This window comes from Panthera uncia (genome assembly GCF_023721935.1).
Source record: "Panthera uncia isolate 11264 chromosome D3 unlocalized genomic scaffold, Puncia_PCG_1.0 HiC_scaffold_8, whole genome shotgun sequence".
Lineage (NCBI taxonomy): Eukaryota > Metazoa > Chordata > Mammalia > Carnivora > Felidae > Panthera > Panthera uncia.
In genome coordinates, this window is record NW_026057586.1 from 27,880,791 (window position 1) to 27,899,587 (window position 18,797).

The 18,797-nt window shown below is 41.7% G+C and overlaps 1 protein-coding gene across 4 annotated transcripts in view; it reads right to left on the minus strand.

The window, feature by feature from the left end:
- Window positions 1-18,797, minus strand: part of SLC14A1 (solute carrier family 14 member 1 (Kidd blood group)) — a 54,385-nt gene that overhangs the window by 7,865 nt on the left and 27,723 nt on the right. For all 4 annotated transcript variants that reach the window (XM_049620167.1, XM_049620166.1, XM_049620165.1 and 1 more), the window contains 6 exons: window positions 11,540-11,696; window positions 10,660-10,849; window positions 8,108-8,236; window positions 6,451-6,643; window positions 2,330-2,477; window positions 1,999-2,133 (listed from right to left, as the gene is read on the minus strand). In XM_049620167.1, coding sequence (XP_049476124.1) covers window positions 1,999-2,133; window positions 2,330-2,477; window positions 6,451-6,643; window positions 8,108-8,236; window positions 10,660-10,849; window positions 11,540-11,696 — 952 coding nt within the window. The remainder of the gene's footprint in view (window positions 1-1,998; window positions 2,134-2,329; window positions 2,478-6,450; window positions 6,644-8,107; window positions 8,237-10,659; window positions 10,850-11,539; window positions 11,697-18,797) is intronic.

Genomic DNA, 18,797 nt, shown 5'->3' on the forward strand with positions numbered 1-18,797 from the left:
GGAACCTGCTTGGGATTCTCTCTCCCCTCTCTCTCTCTCTCTCTCTCTCTCAAAAATAAACTTAAAAAAAAAAATATTTGAAATCTCAAAGAATCTCATAGTAAAGCTTCTAACCTGGCCTACCTCAGGTGACACGTAATCAGTTTTCTCCTTTGCTCTAAGCTTATGAACAAATATGGGAAAATGAGCAAAAAGTTTGACAGGACTAGTTGGCGAAACAGCTGTGTACTATAAGGAAATTGGCAAACTGACATGTAAAGTGGCAACACCACAACAATCTGAGATTTTTTAACTTCACTACAGCATCGGAAAATTAAAATTGAGTGAGGCCTTAGAAATCCTTGGTCCTGCTTCCTTCCCAGTGCAGGAATCCATTCTAAATTCTCTGCCTGACATGTGGTCTACCCTTTTATTTTATTATCTTATTTTTTTTTAATTGGGGTATCATTGACATACAATATTATATTAGTTTCAGGTGTACAACATGGTGTTTCCATCTTTGCATACATCGTGAGATGCTCACCTCAGTAAAGTCACCGTCCATCACCGCACAAAGTTAATACAATATTATTGACTAGATTCCTCATGTTGTATATTACACCCCCCATGACTTATTTATTTTATAACTGGAAGTTTGTACTTCCCTTTATCCATTTATACTCCTAATCTGCCTCCTCTCTGGCAACCACCAGTCTGTTCTCTGTACTTATGGGTCTGGGTTTTGCTTTGTTTTGTGTTTTTAGATTCCACCTGTAAGTGACATCATATGATATTTGTCTTTCTCTGACTTGTTTCATTTAGCATAATGCCCTCAAGGTCTACCCATGTTGTTGCAAGTGGCAAGATTTCATCCTTTTTATGGCTGAGTAGTATTCCATTGTGTGTGTGTATGTGGTCCACCATTTTAATAGCGGTGTAGGTAACTTGGATTGATTAATCTGGTGATAAACTGACTCTACACAAGTATTTCCATTAGATTACAGATCATTTCTGCACATTCCACCCTTCCCCAGTATCACCCAGGGATACCCCAGTATCCCTACACTCTAATACATTATCTTACTTTTTACTTCGTATTGAATTAGGGATGCCAGAGGCTCTGGGTGAATATGTCTCCACTTTACAAGGGCCTGAGAAATCCATTAGCTTTTCAAATCTAAATCACTTGAGGTGTGTTCTCTTAAAGGCCTGAATGCTGCCACTGGGAACAGAGTAGGGTAGGGGAATTACAGAAGTTGTTACCAAATGTAGATTCCGGGCTTGAATTTACCCTAATTGACTGGATGCCCTTCAGCACATCACTTCACCTCTCTGGCCTCAGAACCCCAGTAGTAAAATGAGAAGGAAGGTGTGGGGATCTCCAGAACCATCTGGCTCTGACAGGAGGAGTCTGGCTGGAATATGGGGGTCCGAACGGATGAATACAGCGGGTCTGAAAATGTGGTCCCTGGAGGAATAGCATCAGTGCCACCTGGCCCTCGTTAGAGACGCCAACTCCTCCCCCACCTCTAACGACGAATCAGGGACTGGGGAAGGGGGGCAGCCATCTGTGTTTTAACAAGCCTTCCAGGTGATCCTGACACTCCCTGAAGTGTGAGAACAGCTGGTTCCTGTGATTCTCAAAGGGCCACATGTAGTCCTGCCTGACTCACCAGGAGAGATGGCTCTGTGTTTAGCTTGACTCATTTTATTAGTTTCTTGGGTCAACGACTAGTATGAAGAACATAGGACGAGTCAAGTTTCTATCCCCCAACATATACATAAGGCAAATGTTTAATATGGCTCAACAGGCTCTCCTGTCCTCACGATAACCCATGAGGAGGGCCCAGGAGGGCTTAATCCATCCAGAGAGAGGAAGCCACCTGCCCTGCTCACACACAGAGAGAGCCGGGGCCCAAACTGGAACCCTTGCCCCAGTTCCTCACACAGTCATATCTTACTGTTTGGGCTGATCCCATGGTTATGAGCGAGCCTCCCTCCGAGGTACAGTATACTCACCGCAGGCAAGAGCCAGCAGGTGGGTTTGCCAGGTCAGTGCCATGAACATCCCCCCCATTGCAATGCAGGCCAGAGAGCTGTTGAAACCCCAGAGTCCAAAGTAGATGTTCTCAAATGGCGCTGAAAGACTGAGTCCTGTTAGGTAAGACAGAAGGAGTCACAGCTGTGGACAAAAGGCAACATGCTCTGGAAGGAGGTTAGGGGTGGGGGAGGCACCAAGGGAGTTCTTGGAAGCAGAGCTCTCAAGAAAGGTCTGGAGCATGGAAGACACCGGAGGGGGTGCAAGCAGCGGGGGAGGTGCTCGATATCCCATTGCCCGTCTCAGGCTTACCTGCCGCTATCCCCAGCAGCGACCCGATGGCAGCGTGCAGGCACATGAGCGGGGAGGAGAGCAGAATGGCGCCCAGGAAAATGCCCCCCGACCACGGGTTATCGCAGCCGTAGATCTGACCGACACCCACGGGCAGGGATTTCAACAGCTGCAAAGCCATTTAGAGAAGGAGGTCATTAAAACAGCCGAACAGACACCTACAAACACATACAAGGCAATGGTAGAGTGGGTTTATCTTGTCTTTTGAGATCAGTGTGACTAATTTTTTTATTTTTTTAATTAAAAAAATTTTTTTAATTTTAGAGAGAGAGAGTGCGTGCAAGTGGGGGAGAGGGGCAGAGGGAGGAAGAGAGAATCTTAAGCAGGCTCCACGCTCAGCACAGAGCCTCACGTGGGGCTCCAGCCAAACCCATGACCCCGGGATCAGGACCTGAGCTGAAATCAAGAGCCGGGTGCTCAACCAACTGGGCCACCCAAGTACCATCACCCTACCCCCACCCCCCACCTTTTTAAAAATTCTCTCTCTTTACAGAGAAACCTCACACTTTTGCTTTATCCCAAAAGATGCACCAGCCCATACCTGCTGCATACTGAGCTCACCTTCCTAGAACCCCCTTCACTCTGGGGCTCCGTTGCTGCACTGACACGGTGGCTTTGGCTGCTGATAAGCTCCCTGGTGGAGTCACTGCCTCACAGCTTACACTTCTGTTGCTTTTAACTGTCCATTGGTTCTCAGGCCTAATACATCAGTGCACACTGTGGTCAATAGAAGTACTATTGCTCCCTTGCAATTGGGTTGTTAAGGCCAGAGACCCAGAGTCGGGTTCTCTTATCCATAATTCAGAAGCAATTATCAGCAAGTTCATGAATCAGGACCCTATTGACACTTCTGCTGTTAATGAGAACATGTATTTATTTAAACCAGAATATCCTTAGCTTGTTCCAGTTATCAACAACTGCCAGTCAGTGCAAAAAAACCGCCACAAAAATACATGTAAATGTCATGTAAATTTACATGTAATACATGTAAATTTCTACTTTCTGGCTGAGGCCTGAATTCAGCTAGTGTGTTCACAGAATGGCAGTTTTCGGGAAGGGACAGGGTTTGATTTAAGCTAACAAACGTGAATAGCATTTTATAGCAACACATTCGGTAGGTCCAGGATAGGCATAATTAGCCACACTAGGTTCCTTTGTGACCAAGACCATTTACTGAAAGATGCCTTCCCATCTTGCTCCCTCCGTCTTCTCTAGGTCACATGTATACCTTCTGAGGGGCCTTGGGGAAGCAGTGACTCTGACACAGGGGGCTCTGCCTCGGCGCGGGGACTGGGGAACTGCCCTCTCCCTTCATGCGTTAGGCTGGAACTAACGCTGGCTTCCAAATGCTGCATCAGTCCTTGCTCAGAGCACGGGACCATACTGTGAGTTTGAGTCTATCCTAAGATGGACCTTAAAATTTCCAGCCCACACTGGATCTTCATGTCTATGCGAAATCATTTCCTGTTTCTCTAGAGCAGGGAACTTGATGCGGGCAAAGACTACTTAGGCTTTCATCTCAGAACTGGACAGCAGAACTATCCCCTGGGTAGCCCGGGAGGCGGAAGCTGGGTGAGATGGGAAATAAGGGTGCTGATGTTGGGGCGGTAGTTCATAGTGAGAAGAGAAAGACCCTTACCTCCGTGGATCAGCACTATCCAGCAGGACTTCCATGGAGGTGGAATATTCCTTTGTGTGCTGCCCAATACATGTGCCTACTGAGCACCTGAAATGTGGCTAGTGAGGCTAAGAAACTGAATTTTTAATTTTATTTAATTGTAATGAATTTCAAATTTAAATTAAAATAGCCACATGGGGATAATGGCTACTATGTTGGACAGGGACATTTTAGATAGATTACTTAACGTTATTTATAATATTTTTCACAGGGGATTCGAATAAACATTTGATTTTCTTTTTGGGTTATTTCCAAATGCTCCTATTTATTTTCTGGGCAAGAATGTACAGAGAAGCCTGCCTGAGCTCTTCACGTGTTTTGATCGCTCAGCAAGGAGGACGGCAAATGGGGTTTCATAACCTGATAGTGGGAAAGCCAGTCTTTTTCACATCATAAAAGGTGGTAGTTTTCTTCTGATTTTAAAAAAAGTGTTTTTTAATGTTTATTTATTTTTGAGAGAGAGAGACACACACACAGAGTGTGAGCAGGGGAGGAGCAGAGAGAGAGAGAGAGACACAGAATCCAAAGCAGGCTCCAGGCTCTGAGCTGTCAGCACAGAGCCCGATGCGGGGCTCGAACTCACGAGCTGTGAGATCATGACCTGAGCTGAAGTCGGATGCCCAACTGACTGAGCCACCCAGGCGCCCCTCTTCTGATTTTAAGCGTTCTCTTGTTTTTAATAGTCAAGAAACCTTAAACAGAGTTATTAAATAAACACCAACAGGAAGAGCTGGAATGTGATTTGGGTTAACCAGGTTTTTAACTTATTTTTATTATTATTTTTTAATGTTTATTTTTGAGAGAGAGAGAGAGAAAAAGAGAGAGAGAGAGCATAAGCACAAATGGGGGAGGAGCAGAGCAAGAGGGAGACAGAGAATCCCAAGCAGGCTCCACGCTGTCAACACAGAGCTTGATACGGGGGTTGAACTCACAAACTGTATCAGTATCAGCCAAAATCAAGTATCAGATACTTAACCAACTGAGCCACCCAGGCACCCCTGGGTCAACCAGATTTTTTTAAAAGGTGCTCTCTTTGTGCACATCTGTAAAGAGATACATAGAATACATCTTATGATAGCAGTTCTCAAACTCTGGCCTACATCACCGTTATTTGGGAAGCTTGTTAATACAGGCTCCCAGACTCTATTCCCAGAGATTAGGATTTAGAGAGTCTGAGATGGAGCTTGTACTGATATTTAAAAAAGAAAAAAAACAATGATTCTGATGCCTACCAAAGCTTGAGAACCATGAATTATTGTACATATTCTATGAGATCTGCCAAATGAAAAAGCAGAATAGAGAGGTTCTGTAATGAGATCTAATGGAAGGAACAAATTCTTTTGATCAGAGGAGCCAGATCATGGAAGCCTTAACTCCAGGCTGGAGGCCTTGCCTCAAAGGATGGCCCCCAACACACCCACCCAAAGTTTGAAACAGTCTTTGACTCCGACTTTGAAACAGAGCTATACTCTGGAGTGGATTTTAGGAAAAGAGGAGGAAAAGTTAGCTTTGAGCAGTCATTTAAAAGACCCCTTAGAGTGGTGCCTGGGTGGCTCAGTTGGTTAAGTGTCTGACTCTTGACTTTGGCTCAGGTCATGGTCTCACAGTTTGTGGGTTTGAGCCCCATGTTGGGCTCTGCACTGACAGTGGGGAGCCTGCTTAGGGTTCTCTCTCTCTCTCCCTCTCTCTGCCCCTCCCCCACTCTCTTTCTTTCAAAATAAATAAATAAACATTAAAAAAAAACCCTTAGAACAGGGGTGCCTGGGTGGCTCAGTTGGTTGAGTGTCCAACTTCAGCTCAGGTCATGATCTCGTGGTCTCTGAGTTTGAGGCCCACATCAGGCTCTGTGCTGACAGCTCAGAGCCTTGAGCTTACTTCAGATTCTGTGTCTCCCTCTCTCTCTCTGCCCCTTCCCTGCTCATGCTCTGTCTCTCTCTCAAATATAAACATTAAAAAAAAAAATTAAAAAAAAATCCCCAAACCCCAGAACAAAGAAAAAAGAGACAAAAAACAAAAAACCCAGAAAACAAAAAACCCGATGCTTAAATACAGAGAGCAAAATGGTGGTTACCAGAGGGAGGTGAGTGGGGAGATGGGTGAAGTAGGCAGAAGGAATTAAGAGTACTCTTATCCTGATCAGCACTGAGTAATGTATAGAATTGCTGAATCATTATATTGTACACCTGAAACTAATATAACACTGTATGTTAACTATACTTCAATAACAATAATACACAAACCCTTAGAGCCCAAAGCTTTGGAGCAGGACAAATGGTTCAGAGGGCAAGATGAAGGCAGCAAGGCCACCCTAGAGCTGAGTCTCCATAAGGCTCTGATGCCTTAGCCAGGAGGACACAGAGTCTTCCAGAGCCAGGCAGGAATGTGAGAAGACGGTGTACCTTACCTGCAGGGCACTGAGGTCAGTCCAGGTGACATTGGGAACCTCGGTTATAGGTTTGAACAGTTTGCCTGGGAAGAACGGATTGTAATGTCCCGTGGCCGAAAGGTACATTGACAACGCCATGTTGAAGGGCAGGGTGAAGACGGGGAGGTCCCATTTGCAGAACAAGGAGTTCAGTGCGCTTGAGAAAACTGGACTAATGACAACAGCAACAACCACAGAACAGAATGGAAGAACGTGCATGTGACAAGTCAGTTGACACTGAATCTCTACACCATGGAGGGGCTTTGTCTTCTGGGCAAATATGTCCCTAAAGTACTATTTCAACAAACTTTTCATGGCGGGGAGGTGAGGGGGTGGGGGGAAGATAACCGAAAAACCAAAACAAAACAAAAAAATAAACACACGTGGAATAAACCCTGTCAGAGAATAATTCTTACACAAGGTCAAAAATGAATGCTTTGCTTACTTGGTTTTGAAAAATTATATTCTGGGGTTTCTCACAGTGACTTATGAAATCCAGATTTTAGAAATACTTTTGAAGTATTTTAGACATGAAGTAAAATACTATCTACACGGCTAAAGCCCCTGTGTAACCCACTTGATCATATGCCCCTCCCTCCCCACCAGAGGCGACCACCATCTTGAATTTCTAGATCATCTTCATGTTTACTATATCTGTTTTTGAAGAAGAGAAACAATTGTCCAAGGGAGGATATAAGGTGGTGTGGGCTTGGAGGAAGAAGATTGGGATGGAGGATCGGGCAGCAGCTTTAGCAGTTGGTAACCTTTGGCAAGGAACTACTCCTCCATTTCCTTGTCTGTAGCCTGGGGGACTGGATTAGATTAGATGGTCTCTGGGCCTCTTTTGTGCTCTCCCGTGTTGGCCCATCACTAAGGTCAAGAGCTCCAGGTTATGGGAAAGGGTGCGGGGAGCACTGCAGGGGACAACTTCCGTCCTCCAGCCAGTTCTTCAGAACTGGTCAGAAATTACTTCCTGGACAGGTTGGCTCTACCAGCAAGTTCTCTCCCACACACCTGTGGTTGAAGCCAGGGTGGGTGGCCCGGCAGACACTGTCCTTAGTGGGCCACACTTCTCATTTGTGTGGTTATCAGTGTTTTATATCCTAAATATGTCATAATAAGAAGGAAATGTTTGCTTCCAACAAAGGGGGGAGGAGGTTTAAGGAACTAGTGTGAAGGATTGAAGGATTTAGGTTTAAAAAAAAAGGAACTGAATTCAGTAAATAAATTTTTTGAAGGTAGCAGGGACAGGTGGGTAGGGAGAGTTCATATAGGCACACATATAGAGTGGTTCTCAAAGTGTAGTTCCTGGATCAGCCACATCACCAGGCAACTAGTTAGAGATGCAAATCTTTAGGCTCCATCCCACACATACATATTTGTATATATAATATATAATATTTATATATATAATATAATATATACTAACATTTACCATTTTAACCATTTTAAAGGGTGCGGTTCACTTGCATTAAGCACATTCACATTGTTGTGTAACCATCCCTATTGTCCATTCATACAACATTTTCCATCTTGCAAAACTGAAACTCTGTACCCATTGAACACTCACTCCCCATTCTCTCTTGGCCCTATACATGTTTTTTTTAAGGCATTTTGAAAACCAGGTATAACTTACCAAGTCATGGACATAGCAGACACAGGGAATAACAGCCACCAGAAATAGTTGCCCTTGTCTGAAAAGACAGCCATGAGGATTCCCACCAGGGTGCCGTTGTAGCCCTGCAGCCCGGCTGCAATTGCTGACCTGCGGGCAAGAGGCACAGCATGGACATTGGAAAGTTGTTATTTCTTCTGTATCATTAAGGGCCTCTGACCTGCATCATTAAGGGCCTCAGAGCTCTTATGTGAAACTTCCCTAATTCTGACATTCTTGGTAAGAGGTGTAAGATCGTCAAATTGTAAATTCACTTCTGTAGTGTCTGTGACCTTATAAACATTAATCTTCCAGCTCAGCATACATTTTCATCTTCCTGCACCTCCCTTTGGTCGTCTCCAAATATCCATTTTCAGGTTATTGCAATGAAAAACAATTACCTTTCCTGGGCAGGGTACTCCATTTATGTGCACATTTAGCACCAAATTCTTTATGCTTCTCAGCATTTCACCTCACTTCTGAAGGTTGTCCTATTGGCAGTTTTCTACTCCTGACCCAAATGGTTCCCGTTTCATAATTGAGGGCACTAGAAGCTGTAAGTGAGAAATAGAACAGCTTCTACAGAATAAGCCCCAAGGCTGACAAGCCAGGCCCCCTAGGGCTCTAAGAGCTGACATCTCACACCACAAAGGGCTGAGTTAAAGGATGAAGTCATTGGGCCACCGGGTGCAAAGATGGTGGAGTGAGTATGTGAGGTTAGGTGCAGGGTCTGAAGGAGGGTGACACAGCCAGAGGCCACACTACAGGGGTCGTTTGGGTGGTGTGAGAGCTTCAGCGGGGGCAGTAGGTACCAGTGCAACAGCAAGGTGGTGTCGCTTACACTCACCTGGGTGAGAGCATGAGAGGAGGGACTCTCTGTCCAATGTCCTTGGTCTCCCCTAACTAATCTATCAGGACAGGTAGAAAGTGATGGGCTTTGTACTGGTTTAACCCCAGAAGTGATACTGTCTTCTAGAATGTGGGACTATACATGAGGACGGTGGACAGCTATGCAAAAACTCATCTTCTAATAAGGGACTTGGAGACTTGATGCTTGACTGCCATTGCTTTAATGGCAACGTCTGCAAGTTGCAGAACGCCATACTTAAGGCAGCAGGAAGATGTGGATTCGCTTAACGCAGGATTGCCATTTTAATGCGGTCCTTTGGGACTGAAGAGAGTAATAGAGATTTGAAAATCAACACGTGTAAATATGGCTTGATTTTTAAATAACACCTGATAAGGAAAATGTGTCATTTTCCACTTGAACAAAACAATGAAGGAATAGTTGATATGGCGCAGTCTTGGACCACACCTCCATGCTGAATGGACTGTTTCCTGATGTGCGTTGGAATAGGACTGAACGTAAGCTATGGAGAACAAATTGGGCTCTTTGGACCTGATGGGAGAGTGGAACTCTTTCTGATTCTCTTTCTGGTTAGCTCCTTAGGTAATTTATGGTAAGTGTTATAAGAGCTGAGTTATTACAATGACCATCCACTGGTGCTTATGCATTGATCCTGGACATCTAGAAGACCAGTGGCCTCCCTGATAAAACTAGAAAGTCAGGAGCTGTCTTCTCCCATTGTAGAAGTCAGCTTATCACTTCTTCAATGACAGATCAATTTATAAAGTACATGCTATTTTTGAGTCGAGTATGAGATCGAGCCCTGAGTTGGGCTCTTTGCTGCCAGCATGCAGCCTGCTTGGGATTCTCTCTCTCTCCTTCTCTCTCTGCTCCTCCCCCCTTGCCTGCTCTTTCTTTCTCTCTCTCTCAAAATAAATAAGTAACTTAAAAATGTATGTGCTATTTTTAACCTAACACGTAGTTGAGAAAACACACAAACACTTCGTAAGTCAGAACTTACTAACTTGGAATTTGTGATTATTCATCTTTCTAGAAACTGAGCTAACCTTTACACTGTCTATAAAGAATGAATTTGCTAAACTAAGCATGGAAACAAGATATAATGGAATTAGTGGAATTTTTTAAGCCATCAAGACTTTTTTTTTTAATTTTTTTTTTTTTTTTAGTTTGTTTATTTTTGGCAGAAACAGCATGCGAGCATGAGCTGGGGAGGGGCAGAGAGAGAGAGGGAGACACAGAATCCGAAGCAGGCTCCAGGCTCTGAGCCGTCAGCACAGAGCCCGACACAGGGCTCGAACTCACGAACTGTGAGATCATGACCTGAGCTGAAGTTGGACACTTAACCGACTGAGCCACCCAGGGGCCCCCCCCTTTTTTTTTTTAAATTTTAAGCCATCAAGACTTTTTAAGAACTCATGCCCAAACAAAATGCTCATGATAAATAATTGATTAATCACTAAAGAAGAATGATTTAGTGAATGATGAAAGAGAAATAATAAGGGATATAGATGATCCCTTGATGTCTGACTCAAGACAAATGTAGAGTTCTGTGGAATAAAGGTAGGTTTTCTGGGAAGAGTGGGACTTTATCACTGGTTCCCAAAGTTGCTGGTTGGCTCCTGTGTTCTCAGAAGCAAGACGAGCAGGCTTGAATGAACACGCCTACCTGTCCTGAGCAAGTAACAGGGCCGTCAGGGTAGAGACCACTGTTCCCACACAGCCATTGAGAGCCCACCAGGGATTCTGGACGAGGAGCCCCACCAGAATCAGGATTCCGCTGATGGGGTTGCTGACGAACACCACTTGGGATATGCCCCGAAGAACCCAATCTACGAACTGGAGCACCTGTGGTTTGTCTGGAAGAGATGAGATATGCAGAGCTAAGGAATTGACAAGGCAAGATTCTCTTTTCCATGCCTAGTGCCCACCCTGAGTAAAATCAACACCCCTTCTGAGAAAGGTGAACTAAGTTTTGATATTCCTGGAAGCTTTTTCCCTCTGAGTCATTTCCTTTTTAGTGGCACTCAGATCCCTGAAACCCTTCTGTTTCTTTATGCTTCACCCACACTGCCCCTATTAGAATCTCCACTGCAGAAAGCACAGAATGCACTTATTTACCATGCTCAGTGGTAAAGACTCTTAAGTCAAAGAAATGAATTACCAATAATAAAACTTCAGTCTTTAAGTGCTGAAATTATGGGATGGAACCAGGTGCCTTCCTCTATTATGAACAGGGCCCTGATCCTGACCACTATCTCCATAAAAAAGCAAAACATTGGAAGGGGCTTGCTGGTTAGAAGATAAAAAGTTAGGGGTGTCTGGCTTGCTCAGTCAGTAGAGCATGTGACTCTTGATCTTGGGGTTGTAAGTTTGAACCCCATGTTGGGTATAGAGATTAGTTAAAAATAAAATCTTAAAAAAACACGAAAAGTTAAAAACTGGAGAGGAGAGGAATAGTTAAAAGTCAAGGGAATATAACTAAAGATATGAGTACAAGAACCCCACGCTACCTATCCCATCAACCCAAGGGATGGAAGCATAAATACCTTTAAGCCAGCTGGCAAATTCTTTCATATCACCGGTGACGTAGCCAAGTGCCTTGGGGAGGCGTCTTCTTCTTGGACTTGGTAAAACCTGATTTTCACCCTGGTCCATTTTAGCCATAGTGGGGCTATTCTCCATGGATAGCTCTTCCTCTGGCTCCTTCAGGAAAGGACAGAACTCATAAACATCCTAAGCCAGAGCACTTGAGACTGGCCAGCATCGGGCCTGTGTACAGTAGCCACAGAGGATGAGTTTAAAAGCACTTCATTTAGACCATGACATCCCAGGGGACTAAGAAAGCATCGATTTCCTCCTGAAACACTATCGTGGCGAGTATTGTCCACGTCCAAATCCCATAGTACTTTTTCATCACTGCCTTTAATGCTACCATGAGAAGGTTCTGGCCTTGAATTTCGTAAGTCCATTTCTAGTTCAACAAATATTCGTTGAGCACCTACCTCCTGCTCTCAAGGAGCTCAGTCTAATGGGAAAGACTGAAAAATAGTTAATTTCAACATACTGAGTCAACTAATAATATAGAAAGAGCTAAGACCAAGTACTGAAGCTTCATGCTGTCAGTTAAAGAGCCAAACGTCAGGTTACAAAATGGTGCTCACTAATGCAGACCAAACAGCTACTTCCTGAGATAAGAAGACTTTTTTTAAAAATTAAGTTTAAAATTTTAATTCCAGCATGGTTAACATACAGTGTTATATTAGTTTCAGGGGTACAATATTGATTCAACAATTTTATACATTACTCAGTACTCATCATGGTAAGTGTACTCTTAATCTCCTTCACCTATTTCCTCCATCCCCCCACCTCCCCTCCCCTCTGGTAACCATCACTTTGTTCTCCTTAGTTATGACTCTGCTTTTGGTTTGTCTCTTTTTCTTTCTGTTGTTCCTTTATTCTGTTTCTTACAATCCACATTTGAGGGAAATCATATGGTATTTGTCTTTCTCTGACTGTCTCATTTCACTTAGCATTAACTCCATCCATGTTGTTACAAATGGCAAGATTTCATTCTTTTTTATGGCTGAATAATATTCCATTGTATATCACATCACATCTTTTTTATGGTCAAATAATACTTCATTTTATATTATATAAAATATATACAACAATGGAATATTATTCAGCCACAAAAAAGATCATTCATATATAAAAAATATATATGAATATTACTATCATTGATGGACCATATATTCCATTATATTGACACCGGGGCTGTTTCCATAATTTGGCTATCGTAAATAATACTACAATAAATATAGGGGTACATGTATCCTTTCAAGTTCGTGTTTTTTTATTCTTTGGGTAAGTCCCAAGTAGTGCAATTACTGGATCATAGAGTAGTTCTGTTTTTAATTTTTTGAGGAACATCCATACTATCTTCCACAGTCACTGCACCAGTTTGCATTTTCAGCAACAGTGCGTGAGGGTTCCTCTTCGTCCACGTCTTCACCAATACTTGCTGCTTCTTCTGTTTTTGATCGTAGTTATTCTAATGGGTGTGAGGTGGTATCTTACGTGGTTTTGATTTGCATTTCCTTGATGATTAGTGGTGTTGAACATCTTTTCATGTGTCTGCTGGCCATCAGTATGTGTTCTTTGGAGAAATGTCTGTTCATGTCTTCTGCCCATTTTTAATTGGATTATTTGTTTTTTGGGGTTTGAGTTCTATTACTTCTTTTTTTTTTTTTCAACGTTTTTTATTTATTTTTGGGACAGAGAGAGACAGAGCATGAACAGGGGAGGGGCAGAGAGAGAGGGAGACACAGAATCGGAAACAGGCTCCAGGCTCCGAGCCATCAGCCCAGAGCCTGACGCGGGGCTCGAACTCACAGACCGCGAGATCGTGACCTGGCTGAAGTCGGACGCTTAACCGACTGCGCCACCCAGGCGCCCCAGAGTTCTATTACTTCTTTATATATTTTAGATACTACCCTTTTATCAGCTATGTCATGTGCAAATATCGTCTCCCATTCATCAGGCTGCCTTTTAGTTTTGTTGGTTGTTCCCTTTGCTGTGCAGAAGCTTTTTATTTTGATGTAGTCCCAATAGTTTATTTAGGCTTTTATTTCCCTTGCTTCAGGAGACATTAGAAATGTCCATGTCAGAGAAATTACTGCCTGTGCTTTATTCTAGGATTTTTATGGTTTCAGGTCTCATGTTTAGGTCTTTAATCCATTTTGACTTTATTTTTCTGTATTGTGTAAGCAAGCGATCCAGTTTCATTCTTTGGCATGTAGTTGTCCAGGTTTCCCAGCAACATTTATTGAAGAGACTTTTTCCCATGGCATATTCTTGGCTCTTTTGTTGATGATTAATTGACCATATAACTGCGGGTTTGTTTCTAGGCTTTCTATTGTGTTCTATTGGTTTATGTGTCTGCTTTTGTGCCAGTACCATACTGTTTTGATTATTACAGCTTTGTAGTCATCTGGAACTGTGATACCTCCAGCTTTGTTTTTCTTTTTCAAGATTCTTTTGGCTCTTTGGGGTCTCGTGTGGTTCCATACAAATTTTAGTATTATTTGTCATAGTTCTGTGAAGAATGTTGTTGGTATTTTGATACTGATTGCATTAAATCTATAGACTGCTTTGGGTAGTATGGACATTTTAACAATATTTGTTCTTCCAAACTATGAATTTGGAATATCTTGCCATTTGTTTGTGTCGTCTTCAATTTCTTTCATCAATGTTTTATAGTTTTCAGGGTACAAGTCTTTCACCTCCTTGGTTAGGCTTATTTCTAGGTATTTTATTATTTTTGGTGCAGTTATAAATGGGATTGCTTTCTTAATTTTTCTTTCTCTTGTTTCATTATTGGTGTATAGAAATGCAGCAGATTTCTATACATTGATTTTGTATTCTGGGATCTTACTGAATTCAATGATCAGTTCTAGTAGTTTGGTAGAGTCTTTAAGGTTTTCTATTTATAGCATTATGTCATCTGAAAATAGTGACAGTTTTACTTCTTCCTTACCAGTTTGGATGCCTTTTATTTCTTTTTGTAGTCTGATTCCTGTGGCTAGGACTTCCAGTACTATGTTGAATGAAAGTGGTGAGAGTGGGGGTGCCTAGGTGGCCCAGTCGGTTAAGCATCTGACTCGATTTTAGCTCAGGTCATGATCTCATGCTTGTTTGAGACCCTCATTGGGCTCCATACTGACAGTGCAGAGCCTGCTTGGCATTCTCTCTCTCTCTCTCTCTCTCTCTCTCTCTCTGTCCTTTCTTTACTCCTCCCCTGCTTACACTCTCTCTTTAAATAAATAAACTTAAAAAAAAAAAGTGGTGAGGGGCTCCTGGGTGGCTCAGTCGGTTGGGTGTCCGACTTCGGCTCAGGTCATGATCTTACAGTTTGTGAGTTCGAGCCCCACCTTGGGCTCTGAGCTGTCAAGAGCCTGGAGCCTGCTTCGGATTCTGTGTCTCCCTCTCTCTCTCTGTTCCTCTCCCGCTCTCACTCTGTCTCTCTATCTCTTAAAAATAAATAAACATTAAAAACAAGCTGTGAGAATGGATATCCTTGTCTTATTTCTGATCTTAGGGGGAGATTCTCAAGTTTTCACCATTAAGTATGATGCTAGCTGTGTGGTTTTTATATGCGGCCTTTATTCTGTTGAGGTATGTTCTCTCTAAATCTACTTTATTAAGACTTTTCTTTATCATAATTGGATGCTGTCCTTTGTTAAATGCTTTTCCTGCACTTATTGAAAGGATTATATGGTTTTTATCCTTTCTCTTATTGATGTGATATATCATGTTGATTGATTTGCAAATATTGCACTTGCATCCCAGGAATAAATCCCATTTGATCATGGTGAATTATTTTTTTAATGTATTGGTGGATTTGGCTTGCTAATATTTTGTTGAGGAATTTTGCGTCCATGTTCATCAGAGATATTGGCCTGTAGTTTGTTTTTTGTAGTTTCTTTATCTGGTTTTGGTATCAGGGTAATACTGGCCTCGTAGAATGAATATGAAAGTTTTCCTTCTTCTATTTTTTGGAATAGCTTGAGAATAATAGGTATTAAACTTTTCTTTAAATGTTTGGCAGAATTAGCCTGTGAAGCCATCTGGTACTGGACTTTTGTTCGTTGGGAGTGTTTGATTACTGATTCAGTTTTACTGTTGATAATCAGTTTGTTCAAATTTTCTATCTCTTCCTGAATCAGTTTTTGGAGGTTATATGTTTCTAGGGGTTTATCTATTTCTTCTAGGTTGTCCAGTTTGTTGGCATATAATTTTTCATAATATTCTCTTACCATCCTTTGTATTTCCACAATGTCACTTGTTATTTCTCCTCTTTCGTGATATTGTTTATTTTAATTATCTCTTTCCCTCTCTCTCTCTCTCTTTCTCTCTCTCTCTTTCTTGATGAGTCTGACTAAAGGTTTATCAATTTTGTTGATCCTTTCAAAGAACCAACTCCTGGTTTCATCAATCTGTTCTATTGTTTTTAAAATTTCCATATAATTTATTTTTGCACTAATCTTTATTATTTCCTTCCTTCTTCTGATTTGGGTTTCTTGTTATTTTTCTAGCTTCTTTAGGTGTAATGTTAGGTTCCTTATTTGAGATATTTCTTGCTTCTTGATTTAGGCCTGTGTTGCTATATGACGTCCCTCTTAGAACCACGTTTGCATCCCAAAGATTTTGGATCATTGTGTTTTCATTTTCTTCCTTTCTTTTGTGTGTGTGTTTTCATTTTCATTTGTCTCCATGAATTTTTTGATTTATTCTTTGATTTCTTGGTTGACCCATTCGTTGTTGGATAACATGTTATCCAACCTCCATGTATTTTGTTCCTTCCAGATTTTTTTCTTGTGGTTGATCTGTAGTTTCATAGTGTTGTGGTCAGAAAAAAGGCATGGTATGACTTCAGTCTTTTTGAATTTATTGAGACTTGTGGCCTAACGTGATCTATTCTGGAGAATGTTTCATGTGCGCTTGAAGAGAATGTGTATTCTGCTGTTTTAGGATGGAATGTTCTCACTGTATCTCTTAAATCCATACGGTCTAATGTGTCATTCAAAGACACTGTTTCCTTATTGATTTATTATTTGGATGATCTGTCCATTGATGTTAAGTGGGATGTTAAAGTCCCTTACTATTATTGTATTACTACTGATTATTTTCCTTATGTTTGCTATTAACTTTTTCAAGTATTTGGGTGCTTTCATGTTGGATGCATAAATATTTACACTTGTTTTATCTTGCTGGATTGTTCTCCTTATTATTATGTAGTTTATTTCTTTGTCTCTTGTTACCATCTTTGTTTTAAAGTCTACTTTGGGGGCGCCTGGGTGGCTCAGTCAGTTAAGCAGCCGACTTCGGCTCAGGTCACAATCTCGCAGTCCCTGAGTTCAAGCCCCGCATCGGGCTCTGTGCTGACAGCTCAGAGCCTGGAGCCTGTTTCAGATTCTGTGTCTCCCTGTCTCTCTGCCCCTCCCCTGTTCATGCTCTGCCTCTCTCTGTCTCAAAAATAAATAAACGTTAAAAAAAAATTTTTTTTTTAAAAGTCTACTTTGTCTGATTTGAGTATTGCTATCCTGGCTTTCTTTTTGCATTCATTTGCATGATAAATGCTTCTCCATCCCTTTATTTTCAGCCTGTATGTGTCTTTAGATCTGAAATGAATCTCTTGCAGGCAGCATCTAGATGGGTCTTTTTTTTTTTTTAAATCCATTCTGTCACCCTATGTCTTTTGATTGGAGCAGTCAGTCCATTTACACTCAAGATAATTATTAATGGGTATGTATTTATTGCCATTTTGTTACTTTTTTATGGTTGTTTTTGTGGTTTTTCTCTTTCCCTTTTTTCTCTTGCTCTCTTCTCTCACGATTAGTTGGTTTTCTTTAGTTTTATACTTGAATTCCTTTCTCTTTAATTTTTGCATATCTATTACTGGTTTTTGATTTGTGATTATCATTCAGTTTGTATATAACATTTTCTGCACTTGGCAGTCTATATTAAGTTGACGGTCACTTAAGTTTGAACCTCTTCTTTATTCCACTTGCCCTTATATTTAGGTATATGGTGTCATACTTTACATCCTTTTATTTTGTGAGTACTTTGATTTTTGCAGATACACTTTTTTTTTCACTGCTTTTGTGTTTCCCACTTTCCTTACTCTTACTTGTGGTCTTTGCTTTTTACTCAAAAAGTCTCCTATCTTAACATTTCTTCTAGGGCTGGTTTAGTGTTCGTGAATTTCTTTAGCTTCTGTTTGTCTGGGAAGCTCTTTATCTCTCCTATTCTGAATGATAACCTTGCTGGATAGAGTGTTCTTGGCTGCAGATTTTTTTCCTTTCAGCATTTTGAATATATAATGCCATTCCCTTCAGGCCAGCAAAGTTTCTGCTGAAAAAATCAGCTGATAGCCTTATGAGACTTCCCTTGTATGTGTTTTCTTTTCTCTTGGTGTTTTTAAAATTCTATCACTACTTTTTGCCATTTTAATTACTATGTGTCTTGGTGGGAACCTCCTTGGGTTGATTTTGTTGGAGGCTCTCTGTGCCTCCTGAATCTGAATTTCTGTTTCCTTCTCCAAATTTGGGAATTTTTCAGCTATTATTTCTTCAAATAAATTTTCCGCCCCCCCTTACTTTCTCTTCTTCTGAATCCCTATAATGCAAATGTTATTACCCTTGATGGTGTCACTAAGTTCTATAAGTCTATTCTCATTTTGTATAATTTTTTCCCCTCTTACTTGCTTAGCTTGATTGCTTTCCTTTCCTCTGTCCTCTAGGTCACTGATTTGTTCCGCTTCCTCTAGTCTGCTATTTATTCCAACTGGTGTATTTTTAATTTCATTTATTGTGTTCTTCATCTCTGTTTGGTTCTTTTTTTATCATCACTAAGTGTCTCACTGTTGTCCCTCACTCTTTCCTCCAGTCCAGTGAGTATCTTTATGATCATTTCTTTAAATTCTTTATCGGACATATTACTTATCTCCATTTAGCTTAGATCTCTTGCTGTGATTTTGTCCTGTTCTTTCATTTGGGACATATTCCTCTGTCTCCTCATTTTGTCTGTCTCGGCATCTGTTTCTCTGTGCTAGGAAAGTCAGATATGTCTCCTGCACTGGAGAGTAATGGCCTTATGAAGAGGTCCTGTAGTGCCCTGCAGTGCAGCGTCCCCTGTTCACCAGGACCTGGTACTCCAGGGGTGTCTTCTAAGTGTGCTGCGTGCATCCAGCTTTTGTGACTGAGCTGATTTCTCCTTCAGTCCGGTCGTCTGCAGCGACTTTCT